The following is a 24759-nucleotide window of genomic DNA, read 5'->3' as shown; positions in this document are numbered from 1 at the left end:
GCTCCAAGGTAAGACGAAGAGCAGACTACGTGAGGAGGGCCCTCAAACAGATATCCTGCTCCTTCTGAGTTTGAGGGCCAACATTTTGCAGATCCTGCACTTATCCTTTCTGTGGGACTCCCCCAAACTCTTTAAACAGCTTTCGTGGGGGGGGTCACTAATGGGCATCGGTCGGCTGCATAATGAACATGGCTTAAAGGCTGGGGTCCCGCCGGGGCTCTAACTCCTAAACTACTACTCTAACACTTAACATAAAGGTCTAGCTAAGTACTTATCCACTAACAACAAAGGAGACAGAACAATGGACTGTAAGAACCACTAACGATCTTGCAATGTAAGACAAGGCGCTCTGACCAACCATCACGGGCGGTAAGAAGGAACTGAGAGGACATAGGGTCGGCAGCACCTAATATACCAACGCATGAACACGGCACTCAAGGGGGTGCTACAGCCGACCTTACGGATACCGCTAAGGCAAAAATCTCCGACGACTGTGCACGTGGGCGCTCATGCACCTAGAATGGAATCGACATGAGCAAGCACTCAAAGAAGAATAATCCTTATTAACTGAAATGACTGCTAATGAGGAAGAAGATCCATAAAGCTACAAGTAAAAACCAGAAAAATCTGTAATAGCCCAATGGAATTTGAATAAAGCTTTTGAGGGAAGGTTCAATGAAACCATTTAATCTTCACTGCAGTGTCTAATAGTCAACGGATGTCCTGGCAGTGGCTTCATCCTCTAAGTGAAATTACCTTTGTTGGCCTGTTGAAAAGACAGGCACCTCCCCCTCTGAGTAAAAATTCTTTGTATTCTGCAATGCTGCATCTTGAAAATTTTCTGGAGTGGTAAACCCTAAAATGACAAAGAATCAATTGAGTAAATACCTCACTGAACCCAGTTACTAGAGATGAAAATTATAACCCTCCTTTGAGCTGCTCTAATTTTTTTTTGCTACAAGAGAGATATACAACAGTCAGAGCAATGACAGCAGATCAGTGGGAGTCCTTCATGTTTTGAAAAACAAAACAAAACAAAAATCAAGCATTTTAACACTGTTTTGTATTTTTTTAAAATTACATTTCTCTCTTTGCTATATGAATCCATAGCAAGGATGCAACAGCGTCTCTATGATCTTCTTAATAATGTAACATTCTCTATGCCAACTGAATAGTTACCATGTTCCTTCTCACTAAAAGAATCCAATGTGGTGGTACCATATATTTGGAGGCTGACTGATTTTTCACTTCAGCTCCTGGATGGATTGCATCCCAGATCTTTCTCATTTCTTGCTGATTGTTTAAGATAGCCTTCTCTGTTGAAGATCAGTGACTCTGGATTAATTTTTAACACAAAAAGGTATCTCCACTGCAAAAAGTTGGTGTTCCTTTTGTCCAACACCCAACTCAAAGATCCAGGGGGAATCCTATTGGATATTTTTATGCTTCACTAACTAGGTGCTAGACAACTTCAAATCTGGGAGGAAGGATAGATGAGCCAGACAGCTCACATCAAAGTGACCAGTGGCTGAGTAGTCAAAGCAGAAGGAACTATGCTCACTCTGTAGTATAGTAGCTGTAGGATCTAGCATCTACAAGGCATGCTTAGGCTGTGACAGAAGAGTCTACCAGGATCAAAGATGAGACCTTAGGCCCCAGTTTCACAAGCAGTTGATTAGAAAAGGAGAATTTAACAAAACCTGGCAGCTCCTGAGCTCCATTTTAGAAAAAAAGAATTAGGCAGGCCTGTTCCACGAAGGAGGAAACCCTGCTCATACCCAGATATGCTTCTTTCTCAGATTTTACTAACACTCACCAATCATTTAGCTAGAAATTGAAAAAAAAACACCCTCCATCTTGAGAGCAAAACCATAGGTATCTGGTGCTGTTGCCACTATAAAAAAAAAAAAAAAGAAGGTGGGATCTGGTGCCAGTGCTGACTCAAAATGAAAAAAATAACAGTACAATTTCAAGAGTCAATAATAATATTTAGGACACCCCCAGAACAAACGTGTACAAAAATAATGTTTTGAGTTTGAAATCGTATGTTGTAAAGTGCATTTGAAGTGACAAACTAAAAATTAAAGAAGAGCGTCCAATTGAATTTATCTAAGATGTCTGTTACTTCAAGTGCTGGAGTTCTACTGTTTGCTGCATGGATAACATGAGCCTCTGAGCTAAAAGAGAGGCCAAAGCAGACTGCACAGTTTAGGGTTCACTCTATTTAAAATAGTATGGTAAGACACAAAGTGATTATTCTTTTTTAGAAAAACCATCAAGACTTGGGTTGAAAAAGTTCCAAGCCAACCCATAAACTTCAGGCATTATATTTCATTGTAGTCATTTACCACTGTATGCCATTTTTCACAGATGTAGGTGTAAGCTGGTAACTTTCTTCACCAGTCTGGGGAATTATCAGCCATGCCCAAATCAGTATTTTGCCCTTACATCCTGGTTTCATTTATTATCCAAACAACAAACTAACCTTCCAGCTGGGGCTTTCTACCCAGCCACAACTCCCAGGACTTCCCATCTACATCTAGAGTCTCCCTTCCCCAGCAACTACTGGGGGAGACTGCAGCTTCTCTCTGTAGTTAGCCCCTTTCTCAATCAACCCCCAGTTTCCTGCAGCTCTTTATAGGGAACTCCTGTTCCATTTTCAGCTGCATCTGATTAGTGAACAGGGATGATTGGCCGCTGGCCCTTAAAGGGAAAGACCACCCTATTATAGTACAGATATTAGCATCCTGGCAAAACTCTAGTTTGGATTATACATTCTGCTTACCTAAATTTCCACTGCAGTTTCAATTGGAAAAGTTATTTTCTTACTACTTATCCTAAACTATTGTGTAGTATTATTGTGTTCTGTTAAATACCTATTTTGTTCCATTCCAAAAGTGACTGCACTTCAGTAGTGGGTACAGTGGTTCCTATATACAATTTTAAACATTTACAAAAATGTTGTCATCCTTTTGGTATGGAAGAGATATATGAAGATAATTTTAACTACTGTCTGGAAAACTAAGAATAAAAAACTGGACATACCAAAACAGTTAGTACAAATTCTCAGATTTTTTCTCTTCAGAAAGTTTGGGTTGAAGTAGCTCAGCTATGAAATCTGGTTTTGCAACATTCAGTCTTTGTTCCCTTCCATTTTGTCATTCTACACAGCAGGCATTAGTGCTGCCTGTTCTCTCAAAACTAGAGATTTGGTATCTCTTCTCTTATAGAGACACTGAGCAAGGGGAGGCAGAAAGCCCTATGAGCTCCCCCATGAACTCCACTCTAAAAATATAAACTAGAATCAAAACATCCCATGTTACGAGTCAATGTTATGTTCCTTAATTTCTGTATGTTTGAGTTGTTCAGCACAAATGTTTGTCCCCACTGCTAATGTACTAGCTTTTCATCTAGTGCTGAAACAGATTTATGATGCTCAACAAATAAATACTTATGTCACACTGTGCACTCTGATCTCATCTCCAAAGCCCTCAGTTACTGATTTTACAGCATACCCTGTTTCCTCCATGATGCAGCCACCCCAGGATTCTATGCAGTCACATTCTTCTCAGACAAAACCAAACATACAAAAGAAAGAAGGAAATTTGTTATAAATATACTGGCAGCAAAAATAAAACTTTATATATAAAGAAGGTTTTAATTAGTATATATTGCGGTCAGATGGCTGTTTATCATAACAGAATGTAGCCTTAAAACTGGAATGTTCTTGTGCATATGACAGATAGATTTTTGTTCCATCTGCTTTGAATTATTAACAACAACATCCCAATCTATCAATCAACTTATGTTCTTTGCATATAGAGCAGAAAGTGGTTGAATGAAAGGGGTTTATACCAGCTACATCATCTAAGTCAACAATGACTTATTTGTTAATTAAAAATACAGGAGTAATGTTAATCAAAGTAAAAATGTCTTACAATCTGTAAAACAAGAATTATATAGTGCGGACAAGAATCTGTTAAAAAAATACTCTATTCTGGATACCTCTGCAAACATTCAGTATTTCTGAACACAGAATAACCACATGTCATTTGGTAGAAGTTGCTTCTTTTCTAGCCATGTTATTTATATCTTGATCACTTTTCCATTGTTAGGCTATTACATCTGCCTGCTGGGTAATGCTACTAATGCTTGTACTTCTACCACCACTTTCAAAAATGACGTTGAGACTCAATTTACTTGTTACTCTCTGCAAGACATACCTAAAACAAGGATACAATTTCTTGATTTTTCCTTTAAAAAAAAAAAAAAAGAGTATTAACCCAGCCCAACAATGAGAGGAAAGGTGCTCCTGACTAGATTCTACTGCTTTTTGAAGGATTTGATGACATCTCCAGTACACAACATATATCAACAGTTACCACACAACAGTACTGGAGATAGAATAAGAAATAACTGTGCTAAGTAAAAGGAAATAATGCCGTACCTCAGATACATGGTATGGTAACTGCTAATTAATCGTGACCACGTAATAGTGAAAGGAATACTGCTTTGACAAATATTTTGTCTTGGATGAGAAAAACTTGGACAAGCATGTCTGACGTATTCAAAATTGGGGCCTCATCCTGGACTCCTTGGGTCAAATTCAGAAGTGATACTTAAGGTGATGAAAGTTAGATACTCAGAGCCAAATCCAAAGCCCGCTGAAGCCAATGGAAAAAACTCCAAATGGAAGTCAATGGGCTTTGGATCAGGCTCCCCAGAAGTACTTACACCCACTCTACTCATGTGCTGTAGTGTTTAAGCTGGGCTAATTCACCTGCCATGGAGCAGAAGATGTAAAAAAAGATGTGAGTTAAACTACCATCATCCAACATTAATTTATATTTTCTTGCGCTTCTTGGAGTTTAAGTTAGACTCCTTTGCTCATAGATTCCATGTGACTTAATTACATCTATTCTACTTAAGTTATAGGTAAGGGAGTCTGAGTGCAAGGGGGGCAGAGGTCTAAGTTAGCATAACAGGCTCTAAGTTACACCACTGTACACATCAATTATGAATCCGATCCTTTCACTCAGACAAAAGTGTCACCGAAGTCAGAGACTGATGACTGTAAAATGAGTGCACAACCGGGTCGTGGTTTATTTGGCCTCGATTTGGCTAAAATCAAGTTTTGGTTCTTATTGTAATTCTCCAGTGTATAACAAAATCAATGGCTGTATGTTATTTACAGTTATGTCGATGTACATTTGTATGTAACCATACCCTTTACAAAAAGCTTGTATGTTCAGCAAAAGAGGAGGACAGAAGAAAGTCAGTGCACAATGACAGTACATACTCGGTTTTCTGGTTGCTGGCTCCCACTGTATTCCCAGGTTCTGAGCCAAACTTTGTGATAATTCCTGTGCCATAGCCAATGGGAGGGCATACTGTTTTTAGAGGGGAGGATAACAGTAAAGATAGTACACCGTTAGTTACTACAAATTATACTGCAACACTTCATTCTGGTTTACTACTAATTCAGTATCATATACAGTAATTTTATCAAACCCATGTGTGACTGCATGCACACACCAAAGAAACAAAAACCAGAGGAGCTGGTACCTGCCTTTACCAAGCAGTTAATCTGGTCCACTCAGTACCTTTCACAATGAAAATACAAATTTTTCAAAGCAAACTAATTAGCGTGATACACATATTGGGCCAAATTCTCCTCCCAGTTATGCTGGTGGAACCCACTGGCTAACTAAGAGAAAAATTTAGCCCAGTATGTAGAGAGCAAAGGTTTTGGGAAGTATAGCTAGATCCATGTAATTACAATGGATTTTCAACAGTGTTGTTGCATTTTTGGTGGTATAGTCAGAGGCTAAAACAAAGTGCCAAATATAAGGAATGGTGAATTCATAAAGAGGAAATTGTACATTTAAAACATTTTAATAGAAAGGGTTACCTCATTCACTCCAACTCCTCTGGTCACGGAACAAACCCCTCCAAAGTAACTCAAGCTACTTCTCTTGTAGTGGAATGTCACATTCCTTAAGAACATAAATAAAATAAAATAAAAAAATTACCATATATACTCATTCATTAGCCCATTCATTTATAAGCCGACCCCCCAAGATGGATAGGTAAAAATAGTAAAAACTGTATCACCTTTTCATAAGCCGACCCTATATTTCAGGGGTTGGCAAACTTTGGCTAACGGCCCGTCAGGGGAAGCCACTGGTGGATCGGGACGTTTTGTTTACCTGGAGCGTTCACAGGCACGAAGCCCCTCCGCTCCCTGTGGCCGCGGTTTGCCGTTCCCAGCCAATGGGAGCTGCAAGAAGTGGCGCGCCACTTCCCGCAGCTCCCATTGCCTGGAAACGGCAAACCGCGGCCACAGGGAGCTGAGGGGCTCCATGACTGCAGACACTCCAGGTAAACAAAACGACAATGTATTAGATATTCAATTCAATGATTTCACAGAGTTTAAAATCATCAAATTTTGGTGTAGACCCGTTTATAAGCTGACGCCCGCTCTTTGATGCATCACTTTTTTACCAAAAATATTCAGCTTATGAACAAGCATATACAGTAAATAAAATATACACAGGATGTTGAATGAGAAATTTCATGCAGTAAAGTTCAATAGGACACCCATTCAGTCATCTGAAAGATCAAATTCCCATATATATATGTTGTGCGCATATATTCCCATATATATACAATATATGTTGTGCGCATTAGTATTCATTTAATATCTATTCATTTAGAGACAAATTCTCAATGGTAACTGATTCACTTTTAAAATGGAACACATCAAAAGAGTGAACTAGATGAAACTTGCAACAAGGAGACACTTATTCTGTAGATTTAGCCCCACCCTCAACCTGTAAACAAAAATCAGAAAGTGCAAATATATGAGATGTTCTTAAAAGAAAAACTAGATCTTGCTAATCCAAACAGGAATGTCAAATTCTGTAACATTAAACATCTTTGGATCTGATTAGTACTTGGACAGATGACCCTTTGAATATACTTGATTTTCCAGGTTTGCTGACTGTCTAATAACAATAATTACTTGTAATGGATTTTTTTGTAAATAAGTTTTATTTTGAATGATTTTATATACAGTACAGCACTTGATGCCTTGACTTGAATCATAATGCTAATGTTCTACAATACTATATTGGAGACCTGGGCATGATTCATTTTCCTGTTACCTTGCTCAATGACTTCAACAGTAAAAAAAAATCAAGCAGCCCACTGTCACACTGCCATGAGCTGGGATCTTATCAGAAGTCACAAGCTAAGGCCAACCCTTGTTGGTTCTTGGATAGATTTCCAAAGGAAAAATGAATCTGAAGAACACGATATCTTCTGTGCACCAGACTGCAGCCATTATTTCATCTCCTATGGAACCTCATCCTTCAGTTCCAATTACACTGCTACCATTAGTTTTTCTATTATATTTCACATTTAATTGTCTTTTAAGGGATATTATATAAATACAGATTAATGTAATCTGAAAGTTCAATTGCACAAGTGTCAGTACATTCAGATGAGTGTCTCATCACAGGACCCCTAACCCAACCCTCTTTTGTGTACATACTTTACAATTTCAAGTGTCTTTATTTCATGACCACACAGAATTAAGAGATACAATATGTCAATTCAGCAAGTGACAGTATAATATTTAGAAAGGATGCAATTTCTTTTATAAGTCCATGTAAATAACATTTTGTACAATTACAAATCTTATGAAATCATGCCATGAATATTCTGTTGTAATTCATAAATACAAGGAGGCAGAGTAATGGAAACTGTGGAACTCTAATAGCTCTGGCTTAATGTTCTATTAAGTTGTTTTTCATATTGCTGTAAATATCGTAAGTAGGGTTGTCAACCTCCAGGATTGTTCTGGAGTCTCCAGGAATTAAAGATTAATCTTTAATTAAAGATTATGGTATGTGATGAAACTGTCAGGAATAGTCCAACCAAAATTGGCAACTCTCAAATCATTCTATAAGGAGGAGAAAAATCATTGAAGCAAAGGTGGGACATTGAACTACGATGATAAATATTACAAAAGTAATTCTATCTTTAAGATAAAATTCTTGAAACTGAGCTGCACAGCGTCTAATTATAAAAAATGCACACAAAAATGCTTCATAAATAGGAGATTGTTATGAATAATTACATCATAGATGAAAAACAAATTAGTGTCCACCTTGTTGCAGTGATTACAGTAAATCAACACAAAAAAACAATGGAAATCATGGTATAGCACCATATTCCACAAGAAAGATTTTCTTCACATGAATAAAAAAGCCACAATCCTGTAGTCCTTGCACACAAAACACTCCCATTAAGGGTGGCCAGATGCCCAGTTTTCGACTGAAAAGTCTGGTCAAAAAGGGGACACGAGTGTCCAGTCAGATCTACTGACCGGACACACAAAATCCAGTTACCACGGGTGGGGTAGGCATCAAGTCATCACCCACGCCAGCCCCTACTCAGCCAGGGCCGTCTCCTACCTGCGTCAGGCGGCTGCAGCTCCCAGCCCCGCAGGTTAGTCCCTCCTGACCTGGGGGGGAGGGGAAATGTAGCGAGTGATGGGGGGAGGAGGAAGAGGAGAGGATGGGGGCAGGGCCTTGAGGGGAAGGAAATGGCAGGGGCAGAGCCACGTGGGAAGAGGCAGGTCAGGGGAGGTTAAAGCACTCCTGCTGGACTGTCCATTTTTTAATTACCACCAAGTTGGCAATCCTAACTCCCATTTAAGTCAAGGAAGGTAGGATGTACAATAGTTGCAGGACTGGGCCCTAGTAGACTATGGAAACTATTCCTCCTTGGCACAAAAACGAAGTATACAAGAGTTGTGCCTAGAGAAAATCTTTAAAAGCCTTTGGTTATATCTATGCCCATACTTGCAACAAATGCAATGGTTCCTACAGTCAATGTAAAACTAAAAACACAGGGGTAAATCTACACACCACCAACCAGACCAATTATCTTGACTGGATGCTAGGGAGATCAGTGAGTAAGGAGGAGGAATTCACACCATCCCTGCCCAGATTGTAGAGTGGCAGAAAAAGCCACTGGAAGCTACTGGCTGGAATAGCTTCTGCACCCCTAGCATTTGCCTTCAGCAGATGAGAATAAAATTGAGGATGTGCATATGGACAGATCCCCTACCCTGTCCCCTCCAGACTGTTGTACCAGAGAGCCCCTGCAGAACTGGGCTCTGAACTGCATAATGGATGTGCAACCCTATGAGCCCCCCCCCAAATCCTCCTCTTCCTCCCAGCTATGTGCAGCGAAAACATTGTAGTTTTCTAGCCAGAGGCCTCTCTGTGCCCACAGACATGCAGGTAGGATTTGCCCCAAAATGCATAGCTTCTCTGGCCAAATTCATTTCCGGTTTAAGCATGTGCACCTCCATGAGTTTCCATGACTGATTTCAGTGCAGCCATAGGGATGAGTAAAATATTGTCACTGGAACATTCCTGTAGAGGGCACCCTCAGTTCTGCCCTCTCCTGCTACTCACTGGAAGGAGGATGGTACATTGCAGAGCTGGTTGATGGGTCAAACCTCCTCAAGGGCATGTTGGATCATATTAAAGAAGTTCTTTATTAAAATCACAAATGAGTTTGATTCCCCATAGTTTAAATTCCAGGGTATTACTAGTTAAGAGGTCTCTTGGTTTTTGGTACTGTTTCTCTCCCTCTATGTGTGAAACTTGCAAGCTGCTAATTGCGTTAGTACATTCTAAGACAGAGTCTGTTCTCAAAGCAATTCTTTGTAACAACAACTACTCACACAGAGAGAGACTCAAAGCAATACTCTGTAACAGAAATAGCACCCAGAGACTCCCCGCCCTTTTGTTGTATTCATCTCGCTTTGTTAACAATTGTGATTAAAATAGAGATAGAGGATGTATGTGGATGGATGCTTGGTGTGGATAACAACTGAATGATCAGGGAGGTGCCAGCCTAAAATCCAGTGTCCATCGGCTGAAGAAGGCGTCAAGTGGAAATTACCAGAGGACCCCCAGAGGGCAGACTGGAATCCATCCAACAGCCTCAAGGATGGGAGAACCAAAGAACAAGATAACATCTGGCAGCACGGGGCCGTCAGGAATGTGCCATCTGCTGATTGATTCAGCAACAGCATGATGAAGCAATTCTCATAGACTGGCATAGGAAGAAATTCCTATAAAAATGGACTCTAGAAAGTGAGAACTTTGGGGTCTGATTCTGCAAACCAACTTCCAGGAGCATCAGATGTGCATCTGACAAGGCCCTGCTCCCTCCTCATGTCCAGGCCATCTGGCCAGTGGCTTGGCATGAGCAACTCTAAGGCTGGTAACTATGATAACAACCTTGCAGAACCTGTGTGTGTGTGTGTGTGTATGAATGAATGTGTGAATAAATATGAAATGGAATGGAATGTTATAGCTATATATAACTGCTTACTATGATTCTTTCTGTATTCACAATAAATGTGGCATTTTGCCTTTTCCCCTTTAATAAGATCCTGCTGGTTTTTATTTTATTGGTATAACAGGCACGGTAATAGCCATGTTTACTCAATCCTGTAGCTGCACTGAGTTCAGCCATAGGAGTATAGCAGCACCATCTGGGACCCTCAAGGGTGTCTTTGAGGTCTGCTGGCCCCACCATGGGAACCTCTATGTAAGATAATCTAATACACAATATAAAAACTATCACATGGTCATCAGTAGAAAAACATTCAGGAGACTAGTGGGCTATGTTCCCTGATAAATAAGCTGCATATACAAGTAGTTTTTTTTAAGATAGCAAACTATCAAATCAATCAAATCTACTCTAATCTAAGATCTAATCAGATTTCATGAAAGATATGGCTAGAGCACACTATGGTAAATGTTTGGGCTCTATTTACAAGTGAATAATAGTTCTACAGGCTTCAAAATTTCATAATACACATCGGTATGCCTGTAATATACCTTGCTGCACACTGTAGACAGGACTATTACTAGATTAAAATAACAGAAACTGGCAGCTATAGGCAAAGGTTGGTTGACGTGCAGACAGAGAATAAAAGAGAGAGGAAGGCTGGTAGACAAGCAGACATTCTACATGTATAAAAACTAATGGATTAAACCATCATCTAATAGTACATACGAGAGTAGGTGTACAGCATCAGTATGCTGTTTGATATAGTACTGTCGATATTTGGAGAAGTCATGAAGCATCTGCAGAGGGTCAGGGCGAATGTTAATCCGATCCCTGTCTGTCCAGGTTTCCACAGCAACCAAAACCACCCTGGTGTTCAGCTGTTCCTTGTATATCTGGGGACAGAGACAGGACAGGCACAGGAGTAGAACACTGGGTCAGACATGCACAGTTAGCCAGTCAGAGTCAGCGGAAGGACAAGGAGGATAAAGAAAGAGGGAAACATGGGGAAATAGTTAGCTGATATGCCTAAAAATCTATAATCTGCTAATCTTATTTTATTAAATTTACTATTCTAGAGGACAAAATGCATTTTACAAATTCCAATTTTGACCTCCTATTTTTCCCCTTTACTGTTTCTTATGTCTGATCATTTTAGTAACTGATCACTACACAGGAATATCTACATTTCCCCATAGAAATTTCCTAAAGATACACTGATTGATCTCAATGACCAAAGAAGAGGTCACACCAATCCTCAATCAACTTGAAGGAAAGTAGCGCTGTTTTTTCCAAAACAGTTCTATCAAAAACTTTTTAATTCACATATATAGTTTGATTCTCATTTACACTAAGACCACTTCACTCCCACATTAATTCCTCTTTACACTGCAACAGTGGTATAAATACTGTTTGCACCAACTTTAAGGGCACCTTGTCCTGTCAAAGCAGGGTAAATGGGTATAAGTGTAAATGAGAATCAGGCCCTAAACATTTATTAACATAACTTTAAGATATAAGTAATCTTTGTTCACAAAGGTTTATTTCAGTGATAGAATAAATGTTCTATATAATTTAGAGTTTAAAGTACTTTATTTTCTATAACATATTCAAGACTTGCAAGTTTGCAAAGGAGCTTATATTCCTCATTCACATTTGTTTGTCTGCAATTAGAAAGCAGGGCCAAGGTGACAGATGAAGAGGACTCACTACCCAGATAGAATCAGCAATGTTTAAAGTGATTGATTTTTAATTCATATGGCATACAAACAGTTACCAAAGAGCATCTCCAGGAGTCACCATATATTTTTACAAATACACTTTTTAATTTTTTCATCAAATTACACCTAGAATGTCCAATATAATGTATAACTATTCTGCCTACTGAGCTATGATGGGTGCATCCGCTGAATAAATCAACAATTACATTAGCCCTTTTGATGGAACATCAGCCTGTTTACGCCTAAAAGGAGTCAGCAGGCAACACACAGGTTGGAACACAGGCAGTGAGCACAAGGACAGGAGAGATCAACCAGACAAGTTTAATTTTTTCCAGAAAAGATTTTCAAGAAGGAATTGCATATCAAGAAAAGTCTTGTGATAATGTGTTCTTTCTAAAGGAGCCAAGTGAGAGTATATATGATCCATCGTTTGTGAGAGGGTGATTTATTGATTGCCAAAAGCAATATCATGAGAATATGGAAATCCAGTAAGGCCAGATGAATAAAATCTTAGCTGATGTTTGATGGCTGGGAGTTACTCTATTTCCTGAAGCAGATAGATATCGTGAGTAGGTGGAGAGGGGGCACGTAAGGACCTGGTACTCTTGAAGTGCCAGTAACCAGTACACTTCAGCAAGAAACACAGCCATGCCCTCTGGATCCATAGGGGAAATGCAAGGAGGAAACTTTCTGCTACATTTCAGGTTCCCTTTAAAATAAATGGAGACACCTCGGTACAGGCCCTTCATGAAAGGAAAAGTGGACAGAGCCTGAATGTTTATGCATCCAGCAGTTGGTGTACACTCTTGCTAAAACCCACTGTGCAAATTATTCCTGCACTGATCAGTGCTAATTTGTAAGGGTGGGATGGTGTGCATGGCCACTGGCAGCCAGAATAGGGACACACAATAGCATCGTTTACTGCAGAATTGGTCCAAATACTTCTGAAGATACATTCACTGACTTCCCGGACTGAAAAAATCATTATTCTGAAATTAACTACAAGCAAAAAGGGAGAAAACCAAGAGAACTAATAAAAACAGAAAGCAATGAGAGATCAAATGAGTTCTATCAAGCACAGTAAAAATACCAAGGAAAAACAATTTAAGAAAATAGAGAGTCTGTGTCTTTTTAAAACTCATCCTACTGAAAATTTATTATAGTACAATATATTTTACAGACAGATTAAGCTAGTCATACCCTGCTTGCTCAATCAAAGTCCATATTGAGGTGGCAGGGGTGTTTTGGAAGGGTTCTTCATCAGCAGGAGTTCCCAGAGGCATTCTAGCTGATTTAGCTAGAATTCCTATGAAAGCCTGGGGGAGTCAATGCCAGTGCAAGGGCTGTAGCAATCTTTAGCGTGATGCAGAATGAGCTTTCCCTATGTCATCTTAATTCTACTGCCCAGTGTGGAAGAGGATGGAGGAACGCTGGTCCTAATTATCCCTGCATTTGGGGAGTCTAACAATGCCACTAGGTGCTTGACATCAGAGGATGACATTCATCTATGGTGCACAGGGCCAGCAAAAGTTCCTTCCTCCGTATAATTTAAGACCAGTATTAGGGTTTAGTGGAGGAGTCACAGAGCAAGTGGTTACACAAGGATGTCTATGCATGGCTGCATGCTGAAAAAAGAATTGTTGTACCATCCTATACAAGCCGGCACAAATGGCTATCCTGAGGGTCGACTGGTGTCAGGCCAAAAAAGGAGTAGCTCTGTTGGCTCCAACATCCTTCATAAGTAACTTTCACATAGGCACAGAGCTAGCTACAATGTTAACTTGGAAGGAACTCTGAGATTTTCTTGGGTTGAACTGTATTTGCCTCTGTCCTTTGTTTTCCTATGTAGTCAGTACTGTATATTTAATCTTTCTGTACCTCTTGTTTGGGGATGTGTAACATAATAATGCAGAAATAGTCCATATTTTCAAATGATTGCTCAGATAGGACTCTCTCTGCAACTATAGGCTGTTTCACATTATTACTGAAAAACATTCCAAGGCACTTCAATATTTTTATGCATTATATTTGTATTCACTTAAAAACTACGCAATATACTTCATGACATTTTATGTACAATATATTAAACAAATAAAATCAAAGATTAGGTGGTATTTCCTCCACGCTATACTGGACTGAATTGCACCACACAATACCACTGAGTCTGACTCAGAGTCTTGCTACCAATTGTATTCATAGCTTTATTCACCAACCTCAAAGAACTGAATTAACTGGTGGGAAAAATACAAGAGGAAATATAAAGTGCACAAAACAATCCTAACATATATGCCACAAATATGATTCATCACATTTCTTTACTGTAAATAAATTATAGCTGAATGTGTTGGGATATATAGTATGTTTGGGGTGTGAATGTGGAATGAGTAAGGTTTGGTTTGTAATCAATAAAGAGCATTTACATTATTATATACCAACACTGCATCTGGTATCTGCCTGCTCCCCATCCTGTAGGAAGACCTCTATTGCAGGTCTAACAAATGTACATGGATACAGGCTGCTAGTTCTAACAAATGTCTATGTTAGCATAAAGAAAAAGTTGTGATACAAAGAATAGAAGCCTAGCCAGCATTTTACATCTGGCCTGCTCATCAGCTGAAGTGGCTTTGAATAAGTTAAATAATTAAAAGGATGGGTGTAACAGGATTATAATGCATTTGTTGAAGATCAAAAAAGAGAGAGAAAGGAAATTCCACAATTGTAAATAATTATTTGAACACCTGGAAAAGAAGATTGGTATGTTTAGACCTGAATAAGGAAGTGACAATGACCTCTATCAGTCATAGATTTTAAGGCCAGAGGGACCATCAGATTATCTAGTCTGACCTCCTGTATATTTTACACCACTAAACACCACCCAACTGCCCCTACACCAAGCCCCAAACTATTACAGCCCCCAGGAGACTAATCATTATATCTATAGCAAAGAAATTTCTCTCTCAGACCTTTGTGATGGAAAGTTTTTTATACTCAAATAAATCAAGTTATGTCTTTGTTATCCCCTTTGGAGTGTAATATCATTTTTTAAACACATATAAAATCGACTTTTTGCCTGTAATTCAGACAGCACATGTATGCTCTTGGAATTACATTAAATTCATGAACATTGACACCTATAAGGACTGCATAGTCATCTGTCACTTAAGAATCTGGGGACAAATATCTACTAAGAATATATCTACATAGCATGCACTAGCTCTGCTCGAGCTAGTGCCTAAAAATAGCAGCGTGGACATGGCGGTACAGGTGGAGACTTGGGCTAACTGTCCAAGTATGTACCCAGGGTGTCAGGTTGGATTGTACTCAGGCAATTAGCCCAAGATGCCACCCATGTAGCCACAGTTACACTGCTAATTTTAGTGGGCTAGCTCAAGTGGAGCTAGTGCATGTAAGTCTACCTGAACCAGGAATTACACCTCTCAGCTGTTGTTCAGATGCATCCTAAGTAAGTTTGGATGTGTTAGATAGCACAGCAATGAGACTCTTCAACTAACCGTACTGCATAGTCAATGATACTAGAATGCACTAGCTCTGTTACATTATCTAGTGCTGATGTGTAACAAATTCACCTTCTCACAGTTCTGGCATACATAACAACAAACTTACAATGGAGCTGAAATTGCAGTAGTTTTGCTGCACATTTTCTGCATTAGCATTGTAACACTGCACCCCATATTCTTCATAGTTGTATGATTATGACATAATTATGATGCACTTTGTACAAGATGGGTCATGTAAGGTCTCATTGGAAAAGTTCTGATTTGCTGAATATGATTATCCTATTTGCATTCATGTATCATTTTTATATCTGAAGTCATAAATATTGACTATGGATCTGTATTTCTAATGGGCTTACTCTGGAAAACACCCACAGCCAGCCTTTCAGGTACAACAATGAAGAAGCCAGACAGTGCTAATGGGTCATCAACAAAGACAATGGGCTATGGAATAGCTTAGCCTTCCTAAGAATGCTCCAGACAGCTGTAAGAAATGGCTGCTATGACTCTGCAAGGGATGTAACCAGACCACATGACTCTGGACTCCTGTATTTTTCCACAAACTGGTCTGGGAAACAAGTTTGAAACAAAAGGTTCCTGCCATTTGAAAAAGCTATATAAGGCACGGAGTGAAATCATTGGTTGTTCTTCACTCCCCCACAACTGAACACCTAAGCGAAGCTCCAAAAGAAAAGGACTCGTAACGGGGGTGGGGATCCCAAGCTGCAAAGCAAGTGCAGCTTGTGCCTTGAGAATCTGCAAGCCTGCTTGTATCATCAGTCAGGGTGAAAGACTGTTAATTCAAATCCTACCCTTCTAGTACGTTAGCTTAGTTTGCGTTTTTGTTTATTTACTAGGTAATCTGCTTTGATCTTTTACCTATCACTCATAATCACTTTAAATCAATCTTTTGTAGTTAATAAACTTGTTTTATGCTTTATCTAAACCAGTATGGTTGGAGTGAAGCGCTTGGGAATCTTAGCTCAAGGGGCAGGGGCTGTTGCGTTTCCTCTCCACGTTGAGGGAGGGGCGAACTTTATGAGCTTACTTTGTACAAATCTCTGTGCAGTGTAAGACAGTACAATGTTGTATTTATACTCTGGGGAGTGGGGGTGGAGCATGTGTGCCTCGGGAGCTGGGAAATTGGCTGTTGTGTGCTGGCTGCACTCAGGTTTGTGTGAATGGCACCACCCGCTGTTGTGTTGGGTGATAACAGGGCCTGGGTGAGGCTGGCTGTGTCCCCAAAGCATTGTGAGCAGGGCCAGCCCAGCTGTGTGTCTTAGAGGGGCACAGCGGGCTCTCACACCCCAAAGGTGACAACCCATCACAAGCATCTCAAGCCTACTGACACAGTGATTAAGTAATTCTCTCAGAATTAAAAAAAGATGCAAATATTTAATGTCAGAAAATGGCTCCTAAACAGCATCTTCTACTAGTTGTGTGTTGAAGTCCCCTGTATCGAGTATTAGCTTAATCAAATTCAAAAGAATATTTGGGAGAAATCCTGGGGTCAATGGAAGCTCCGTAACACAGCAGCATCAGTATGGTACTACTGTGGGCAGAGCTGGGATAAAGAGCATTAATGTAGTAATAGTTCCACAGACCCCTTCGTATTGCAGAATTCAGCTCTGCAGTCACCTACTCTGCGGGAGCGTCTGGTGGGTCAACAAATTGTACAGATCTACAAGTTGCTTTTTAAGTTTGTAATGGGTAGGGCTCTGTGTCTGTCACAGAGGTCACAGAAGCCATGGATTCCATGACTTCCCACGACCTCCATGACTTATGCAGCAGCCAGCTGCTCAGGTGGCCCCAGGGACAGAAACACCATCCGTTGCTGGAGCAGCCCCGGGACCAGCCGCACTGGCCACTGCTCGGGTGGCCCTGGGCCATTGGACCACCTGAGCAGCAGCCAAAGGGGCAGCTGGAGCAGCCGCTGCTCGGCAGCCCCTGGCAGCAGTCCCGTGGCTACCCCCGGCAGCTGGTGCCACTGCCCTCCCCCAAGCAGTGGCCCCCCGCCCCCTCTCCAACAATGGTCCTGCGGGCAGCCAGAGCAGCTGCTGCTCGGAAGCCCCTGGCACCTGGTGCCACTGGCCCTTTCCCCCATGAGCAGTGGCTCCTCAGCCCCTCCAGCAGTGTTCCCACTCCCAAGATTTAGTCAGGGGAATTTATAGTATAAGTCGTGGACAGGACACGGCCATGAATTTTTCTTTATTGCCCGTGACCGGTCCATGACTTTTACTAAAATACCCATGACTAAATCGTAGCCTTAGTAATGGCTACTATGCCTGCTAATGTCCTGCAGTAGCAGTCCTGCTGCACGTCCACACTGGCTACTGCAAGATGGGGCTGATGATTCTCAGCCCTTCCCCTGTGTGTTGGAGCAGACAGTCTTATTAAGTCTGGATGTGCTTCCTTTTCCTGAATTTACTGACAAGATACAAAAAGTCATGTTGATTCAGAACTGATAGCTGAAACTGGATTAGTTTCAGAGTACTTTCATGGTTCCTACTGGTTTCCGTTACAGGCAAATACAAAGGCAAAACGTGGCCAAATATATCTAAATATGAGCTTTTAAGGGGAAAACACTGATACTATTCAGATGTGAGAATGTTTTCCTTTAAGAAGGTGTCAGATCAACACACAGAGATCTATTCTTCCTTCAGTATGCCACATAACCCCAAAACTGTGCGCGGTAGCTATATGTATAACTGGGAGAGATAGAGAGCATATATTTTATCTCCAGTTTTGTTTTCAGTTTATAGAATATGTTTCATACAAAACTAGTTCATTTCTTATCACATGTATATGTACTAGGCACGTGAATTCTGTTAAATGCTCTCCATCCCTCTCACTTATAAAGATGTTCCTTCACAAGAGGCTTTTTATATCACTGAAATGAAAATGCTTATTCACACGCTTCTGTTATACCCCCATCAGATATTTGTATTTTCCATGAGCTGTGTTCACAGTATTGCCTACTTGTGGCAGGTAGGAGCACTGCAGACTTTTATATACAGTATTAGACAGAGATAGATTATCTATCTATATATCTCAAAGCTTGATTAAATTTAACTATTCAACAGTGACTCGTGGAAAGCTCCTTCACAGTTCTGAGTTCCCCCAGAGCGCAAATTTGTGGCAGCTGCAAGCTTTGAGAAAATACCAAGAATAAATCTGTGGTTTCTTACGGATAGAAACCTTTCTACATAGCAGCCCAAGTCAGTCCTCTGCAGTGAAACTTTAAAATTATTTTTCAACCATTTAACAAGTGCTGATTGCATTTATTTTCATCCTAATGTCTGTAAAGCCAGCTTTCCATATAAAGACTTAAATAATCAACTCAGTGATATAGTTTTCAGGAACCATAATGATACTTACAGCATCTACAAGGTTTACCACAGATTTTGCAAAGTTGTTTGTGTACGCATGGGAAGAACGATGTTTTTTGAACTAAAAGAAAAAATTTAAAAGAAATTAGATTTGTTTCAGGAAACGTGGAAAACGAGTAATCTTAACACATGCTAAGGGAGAAATCACAAAAAAATGGACTTTTCAGATCACAGCTTGCCTCCTGAAGTCTATGCTTCTGTGGAATTAAATGAAAGCCTGTGCCAGGCTCAATAACATTTAACATATACGCATACAAAACATTTTAGTAAAAACTGTTCAGCCATGAAACAGGCTCTTAAAACTTTTCACGAGTTTAAATAGTCAAATTTTTAAAAAGACATAATTGGGGCTAACATGAGTTTTTCTCTAGAGCTCAAACTTATAAATGAGAGCTCAGAACTGTACCCTAATTGTCATGTTTAAACCTGACCATTTAAATACCATTCACCACTGACAGTGCACCACAACCTGAACTCTGACACCAAGAAGATGCCACCCTCTAATTGTCATTCTACATACAACTCTTTACCAACTTATCCTTTCACAATATAACCTACTTACAGCACCAAAGACCCACAACTACTAGGATAGGGTATGCGCAGAAGGGTGAAAACAGAGCAGAGTTAAGCTTGCAGTGCTTTATCTGGGTTAAGATAATGGTGAGTGAGTGTTTGAGGGTGGAGAAATAGAGAATATATATTGTTAGAGGGCTTAACTTTTCATTTTCTTTCTTTTTGTGGATATATGTTGCATGTGTAGCAGACAAATGTTTCTGAAGTTTTTTGTATATTATAATAAATGTGCTTGTGACTTTCTGTATATTGGTCTATCAATCCCTTCTGCCAACAAGTCAAACTTGCCAAAGATGATTGAGACTCAACAAAATTGTGAAGTTACAATTGCATTTTACAATATGATCTGCAAAAAGGGAAATTTGCGTCTTCAAAATGTCACGTACAATGAACTCAAAATCTGCACAAAACAAACCAGCTAAAACTTTTCCATGAAAAAGTTCTCACGAATTTCAGCTAATATTGCTTAATAGCAACAGGTCTTGCTACTAAAGAGTCATATTATGAGGTTCCCCAAAAGGTCTTATCTACGCCTCATTCTCAAGCATAGTAGACGATGTGAGACTGAGAGACAAGAGGGTTCATGTGCCAAACTCTAAGCAACTGAGTTAGTACTCACATGCTTAAAGCCAGGCTCATGTTTAAATACCATCCTGAATCAGGGGGAGTAAAACAAAGACTCCCTGGACTCTAACAGACATGCCAGGAGCCCCTTACAGAAGGAAATTTAAAAATTACAACTATTTAACAATTTTATCTAAACAGCCAGTTACTTTACTTTTCAAACTAAACATTACACAAATAATCTCTGAAAGCTGTTACACCACATTATATTGGTAAACTGTATACCAATTTTTTCTTTTCATTCAGACTGATGCTATTTTTGCCTCACACAAGTCATTCAGTTAATTACAGATGAAATGCATAGAGATGGTGGATTTCACCCTATCAGCTTTGATTCAAAGAGCAGCTGCAGCCCATCCACTCCACTTGCACAAGGTGATAAGCCATTTGATTTGTGTAATCACTGATCCCATGGCCCACTCCTGTGGCCTATTTGAACATCACCGTCCTCAGTGGCCTATGCACAGCCAGTGCTGGGATCCCCACTTCCCACACCACATAGGGCTGGCAGGGGACCCTACCTGTGCAATTGCTCTTTTAGCAAATCACCTCATGCAGCACCAAACACAGGGCTTAAATGGTATACACCAGCACCAATAAAGTAGGTTTTGAGGTTTTTCCTTAGGGAACCCTTTAGCACTAGCATATATTTTATCCTTAACAAGCTGAAAGAATTTTCTGGAAGTGGAAAGTGAAAACAGTATTCTTGTGTTTCATTCTTCATTAAAATATTTGAATACAGGGAGCCATACTGACAGTACATTATAAAATACCAGAGAAGTTCCAGAAATAGAAACTAAGATGAATATAGTCTAAAAATAAGGAATGGAAATAATGTATTTACTTGGGTCTTCATTGTTATAATGAGTGAAAGTTAAGAAAATATGAAAAGTGAATTAAAACATTAAACAATTATCAATACTTGATACATTTCAATGTCTGAAACACTGCGTAAGAAGAGGATTTTTACAAAGTAAAATCTTACTGCAGGAGAAATCTGCCCTCTACTGGTAAGCAAAACTCTTAAGTATATGCTTATAAGCTTCTGGATAGTACAACCCTTACTCACATTGGTGAACACTTACAAGTAACCTAACTTGACTTCTTGTCAAAAATGGCATTACCCGTTTCTGAGTCACTGATGACTCAGAAGCAGATGATTTTGAATGCTTATGGATCAATGTTCTAACAAATAAAGCACAAGATGGGGTACTGGCTGGTGTCGGCTACAGTTCACCAAATCACACTAGAGAACTGTATGACTGGCTCCCTTAAGAATCTATCTATCTATAATCTAATACTGTATATAAAAATCTGCAGTGCTCCCTTACGAATCTATCTATAATCTATCTATAATGTGTAAGGAATAAAATGGAGGATTCAATCTGAGTGACATGTTCTGGATTTCTCATGCTGCCAATAGTAAAACGTTCTTGGAATTTTAAAATATTATAGATGACAATTTCCTAATTCGAAAAGTGTCACTTCTAATAAAATGGAATTATATATTAGACCTTATCTTGACAGATAAAGAGGAATTAATCACAGATCTAAAAAATTAGTAGCTGCCTAGGTCCAAGTGCTCAAGGCTTGATTACATCTGTTATGTGCAAACAGAATACAGTCCAAACCAGTCATATGGATACTTGGTGCTTTAAAAGGGCCAGGTCTCTAAGTTGAAAACAATTATAGGCCAAATCAGCCGGAAGAAATAATTTAAAAAGAAAAATCTGAACAATAATCAGGAAATATTTAAGAATATTTTACTGGATGCTCAAAAAAACCCACAATTCCCCAATTGAGAAAGAAGGCTATACTAGTATTTAAAACACAAACAAACAAACAAAAAACCTTGCTTAGCAATGAAGTGAAAGCAGCAGTCAAAAATAAAAAAATACATAGAAATGGAAAAAAAAATTAATATAAATTAGAAGCTAGAACTGTAGAAAATTGGTAAGAGGAGCAAAAGGACACAAGGAGAAATCTATGGCCAGCAGAGTTAAGGACAATAAGTTGTAGTTTATGCATATCTAGAACAAAAGGACTAGACAATGCAACTAGATAGATGCTGCAGAACTGTCAATAATAATGCAGAAAAGGAGGAAGTGTTTGATATACATTTCTGTTTGTTTGGCTTTTTTCAAAATACATATAATGTATTTTTATCCTATGATGATGAATACCTTCCATTTCAAGAGTGATTCAGGAGGACGCTAAAAAGCAACTACTAACCTTCAACAGTCTTAAAATTAGCAAGTCCAGATAATTTGCATCCAAGAGTTTTAAAAGAGCTGACTGAGGAGCTCTCTGGACCATTAATGTTGATTTTTAATAAGTCTTGGAACACTGTGGAAGTTCCAGGGGACTGAAAGAAAGCTAATGTTGTGCCAATATTTTAAAAGGGTAAATGGCACAACCCAGGTAATTACAAGCCTGTCAGACTGTCTTTGATCCTGGACAAAATAATGGAATAGCTAATATGCAGCTCGATAAATAAAGACTTAAAAGAGGGTAATATAAATAATGCCAGTCAAAATGGATTTAAGGAAAATAGATCTTGTCAAAACTAAGTTCTCTCTTTTTTTTTTTTAAGTAAGATTTCAACTTTGACTGATAAAGGTAATAGTGTTGAGGAAATATATTTATGATTCTGAAAGACATCTGACTTGGTACTACATGACATTTTGATTAAGAAACTAAAAAGGTAATAAATTAACATGGCATACATTAAATATATTAAAAACTGGCTGATAGGTCTCAAAACATAATTGTAAACAGGGAATCAAGTACATGTGTTTCTAACTGGATCAGTTCTCGGCCCTACGCTATTTAAAATTTTTATCAGCCACCTGGAAGAAAACAAAGCACTCCCGGTAAAGTTTGCAAATGACACAAATAATAGGGGAGTGGTAAATACTTAAGAGGATAGGTCACTAAAAAAGAGTGATCTGGATCCTGACCCCCCCTGCACCACAACCCTCTGCCCCAGCCCTAAGCCCCCTCCCACACTCTGAACCCCTCAACCCCACCCCTGCCACATGAATTTTATTATGTACACCAGTATAGAGGTGATGTGTCACACCTCACCTCCCTATTGGTGCACATAACAAAATTCATTCCGCACACGGGTGGGAAAAATTAGAGGGAACGCTGGTTCTGAGGTGAGCGCACAAATCTCAGATACCCAGCAGGCTGACATCACTGCTACCAGGAATGTAACCTTCCAGGAAAGGAGAAGGAGGGAGCAAGAAGCCAGAGGCTCGAAGGGGGGACCCATGAGCTGCGACAGCACCAGATTCAAGTCCCATGGAGGCACGGGATCCCTAACTTATGGGTAGAGGCTCTCAAGGCCCTTAAGGAATCTGGCTGTGATATCCTAAGCAAAAACTGACCTGCCGTCGAACGGCGGGTGGAAGGCTGAGATGACTGCAAAATGGACCTTGATTGATGAAAGGGACAAGCCCGGGATCTTGAGATGCAGGAGGCAGTCTAGAATGAGCTGCAACAAAGTTCACTCGGGGCGGACACCTTTATCCACAATCCAGCAGGTGAACCGCTTCCACTTGACCATGTAGATCGCTCTGATGGAGAGCTTTCTACTTCCCAACAAGACTCACTGAACCTCAGCCGAACACTGGTGTACCTGCACATTTATGCAGCCAAGCCATCAGATGCAGCACCGCCAGGTGCAGGTGCAGAAGAATGCCGTGGTTCTGGGACAACAAATACATCCCAAGCGGCAGCTGAAACGGGGTTGCCACCAAGAGGCAACACTGCTGAACCAGTGTTAGCACGGCCATTCCAGCGCTATGAGGATGATCTTTGCCCTGTCTTCATGACGACCCTGGGCAGCAATAGCACCTGAGGGAAGGCATACATCAGAACCCCCAACCACGAGAGCAGGAAGGCATCCGACAGGGATCCTTTGTCCATGCCCTGAAATGAGCAGAAAACTTGGCATTTACTGTTCTGCCTGGACGTAAATAGGTCCACCCCACTTGTGGAAGACAGAACTGACCACCTCCGGGTGCAGGGACCACTCGCGAGATGAGAGTGTCCTGCTGAGGCGGTCTGCCCAAATGTTCTTGGCCCCGGGAGGCGAGCAGCTACGAGATTGACATCGTGCTGCAGACAGAAGTCCCAGAGCTGGAGGACTTCTTGGCAGAGGGCAGATGGCCTGGCTCCATGTTGCCTGTTGATATAGAAGACTGTGGCCATGTTGTCTGTCAGGATCTGAACCACCATGCCTCGTATGTAAGGCAGAAAGGCCTGGCAGGTTAGGTGAACCTCCCTGAGTTCCTGGACATTGATGTGCAGGGACTGATCGTGACTGAACCAACAACCTTGCGTACTGAGATTGCCCAGGTGGGCTCCCTATTCCAGGTTTGAAGTGTCAGATACAAGAGTCACCAATGAGACTGGGACCACGAAGGGGACTCCTTCCAGGACCGATGAGGGATCTTGCCACCAAGCGAGAGACGACAGTACTCTGTCTGGAATCCTGAGCACCCCGTCCATGCTGTGCCAATTGGGGACACAGACTGACACCAGCCACGC

At 40.3% G+C, this 24759-nt stretch overlaps 1 protein-coding gene across 7 annotated transcripts in view; it reads right to left on the bottom strand.

The window, feature by feature from the left end:
- The window catches only part of ADAM23 (ADAM metallopeptidase domain 23), a 173524-nt gene that overhangs the window by 63528 nt on the left and 85237 nt on the right, over positions 1–24759 (bottom strand). For all 7 annotated transcript variants that reach the window (XR_012641489.1, XR_012641490.1, XM_074968004.1 and 4 more), the window contains exons 10-15: positions 18995–19066; positions 11110–11276; positions 5912–5996; positions 5300–5390; positions 3516–3564; positions 757–856 (exon numbers count right to left, since the gene is read on the bottom strand). Coding sequence is in view for 5 of the 7 variants with exons in the window: in XM_074968004.1 (XP_074824105.1) it covers positions 757–856; positions 3516–3564; positions 5300–5390; positions 5912–5996; positions 11110–11276; positions 18995–19066 (564 nt within the window). In the remaining 2 variants the exon portion in view is untranslated. The remainder of the gene's footprint in view (positions 1–756; positions 857–3515; positions 3565–5299; positions 5391–5911; positions 5997–11109; positions 11277–18994; positions 19067–24759) is intronic.

The sequence above is a fragment of the Natator depressus genome, chromosome 11 (assembly GCF_965152275.1).
Source record: "Natator depressus isolate rNatDep1 chromosome 11, rNatDep2.hap1, whole genome shotgun sequence".
In the NCBI taxonomy this organism is placed as follows: Eukaryota; Metazoa; Chordata; order Testudines; family Cheloniidae; genus Natator; species Natator depressus.
Note: the sequence above shows the minus strand (reverse complement) of the source record. Positions and strands in the feature narration are given on the sequence as shown.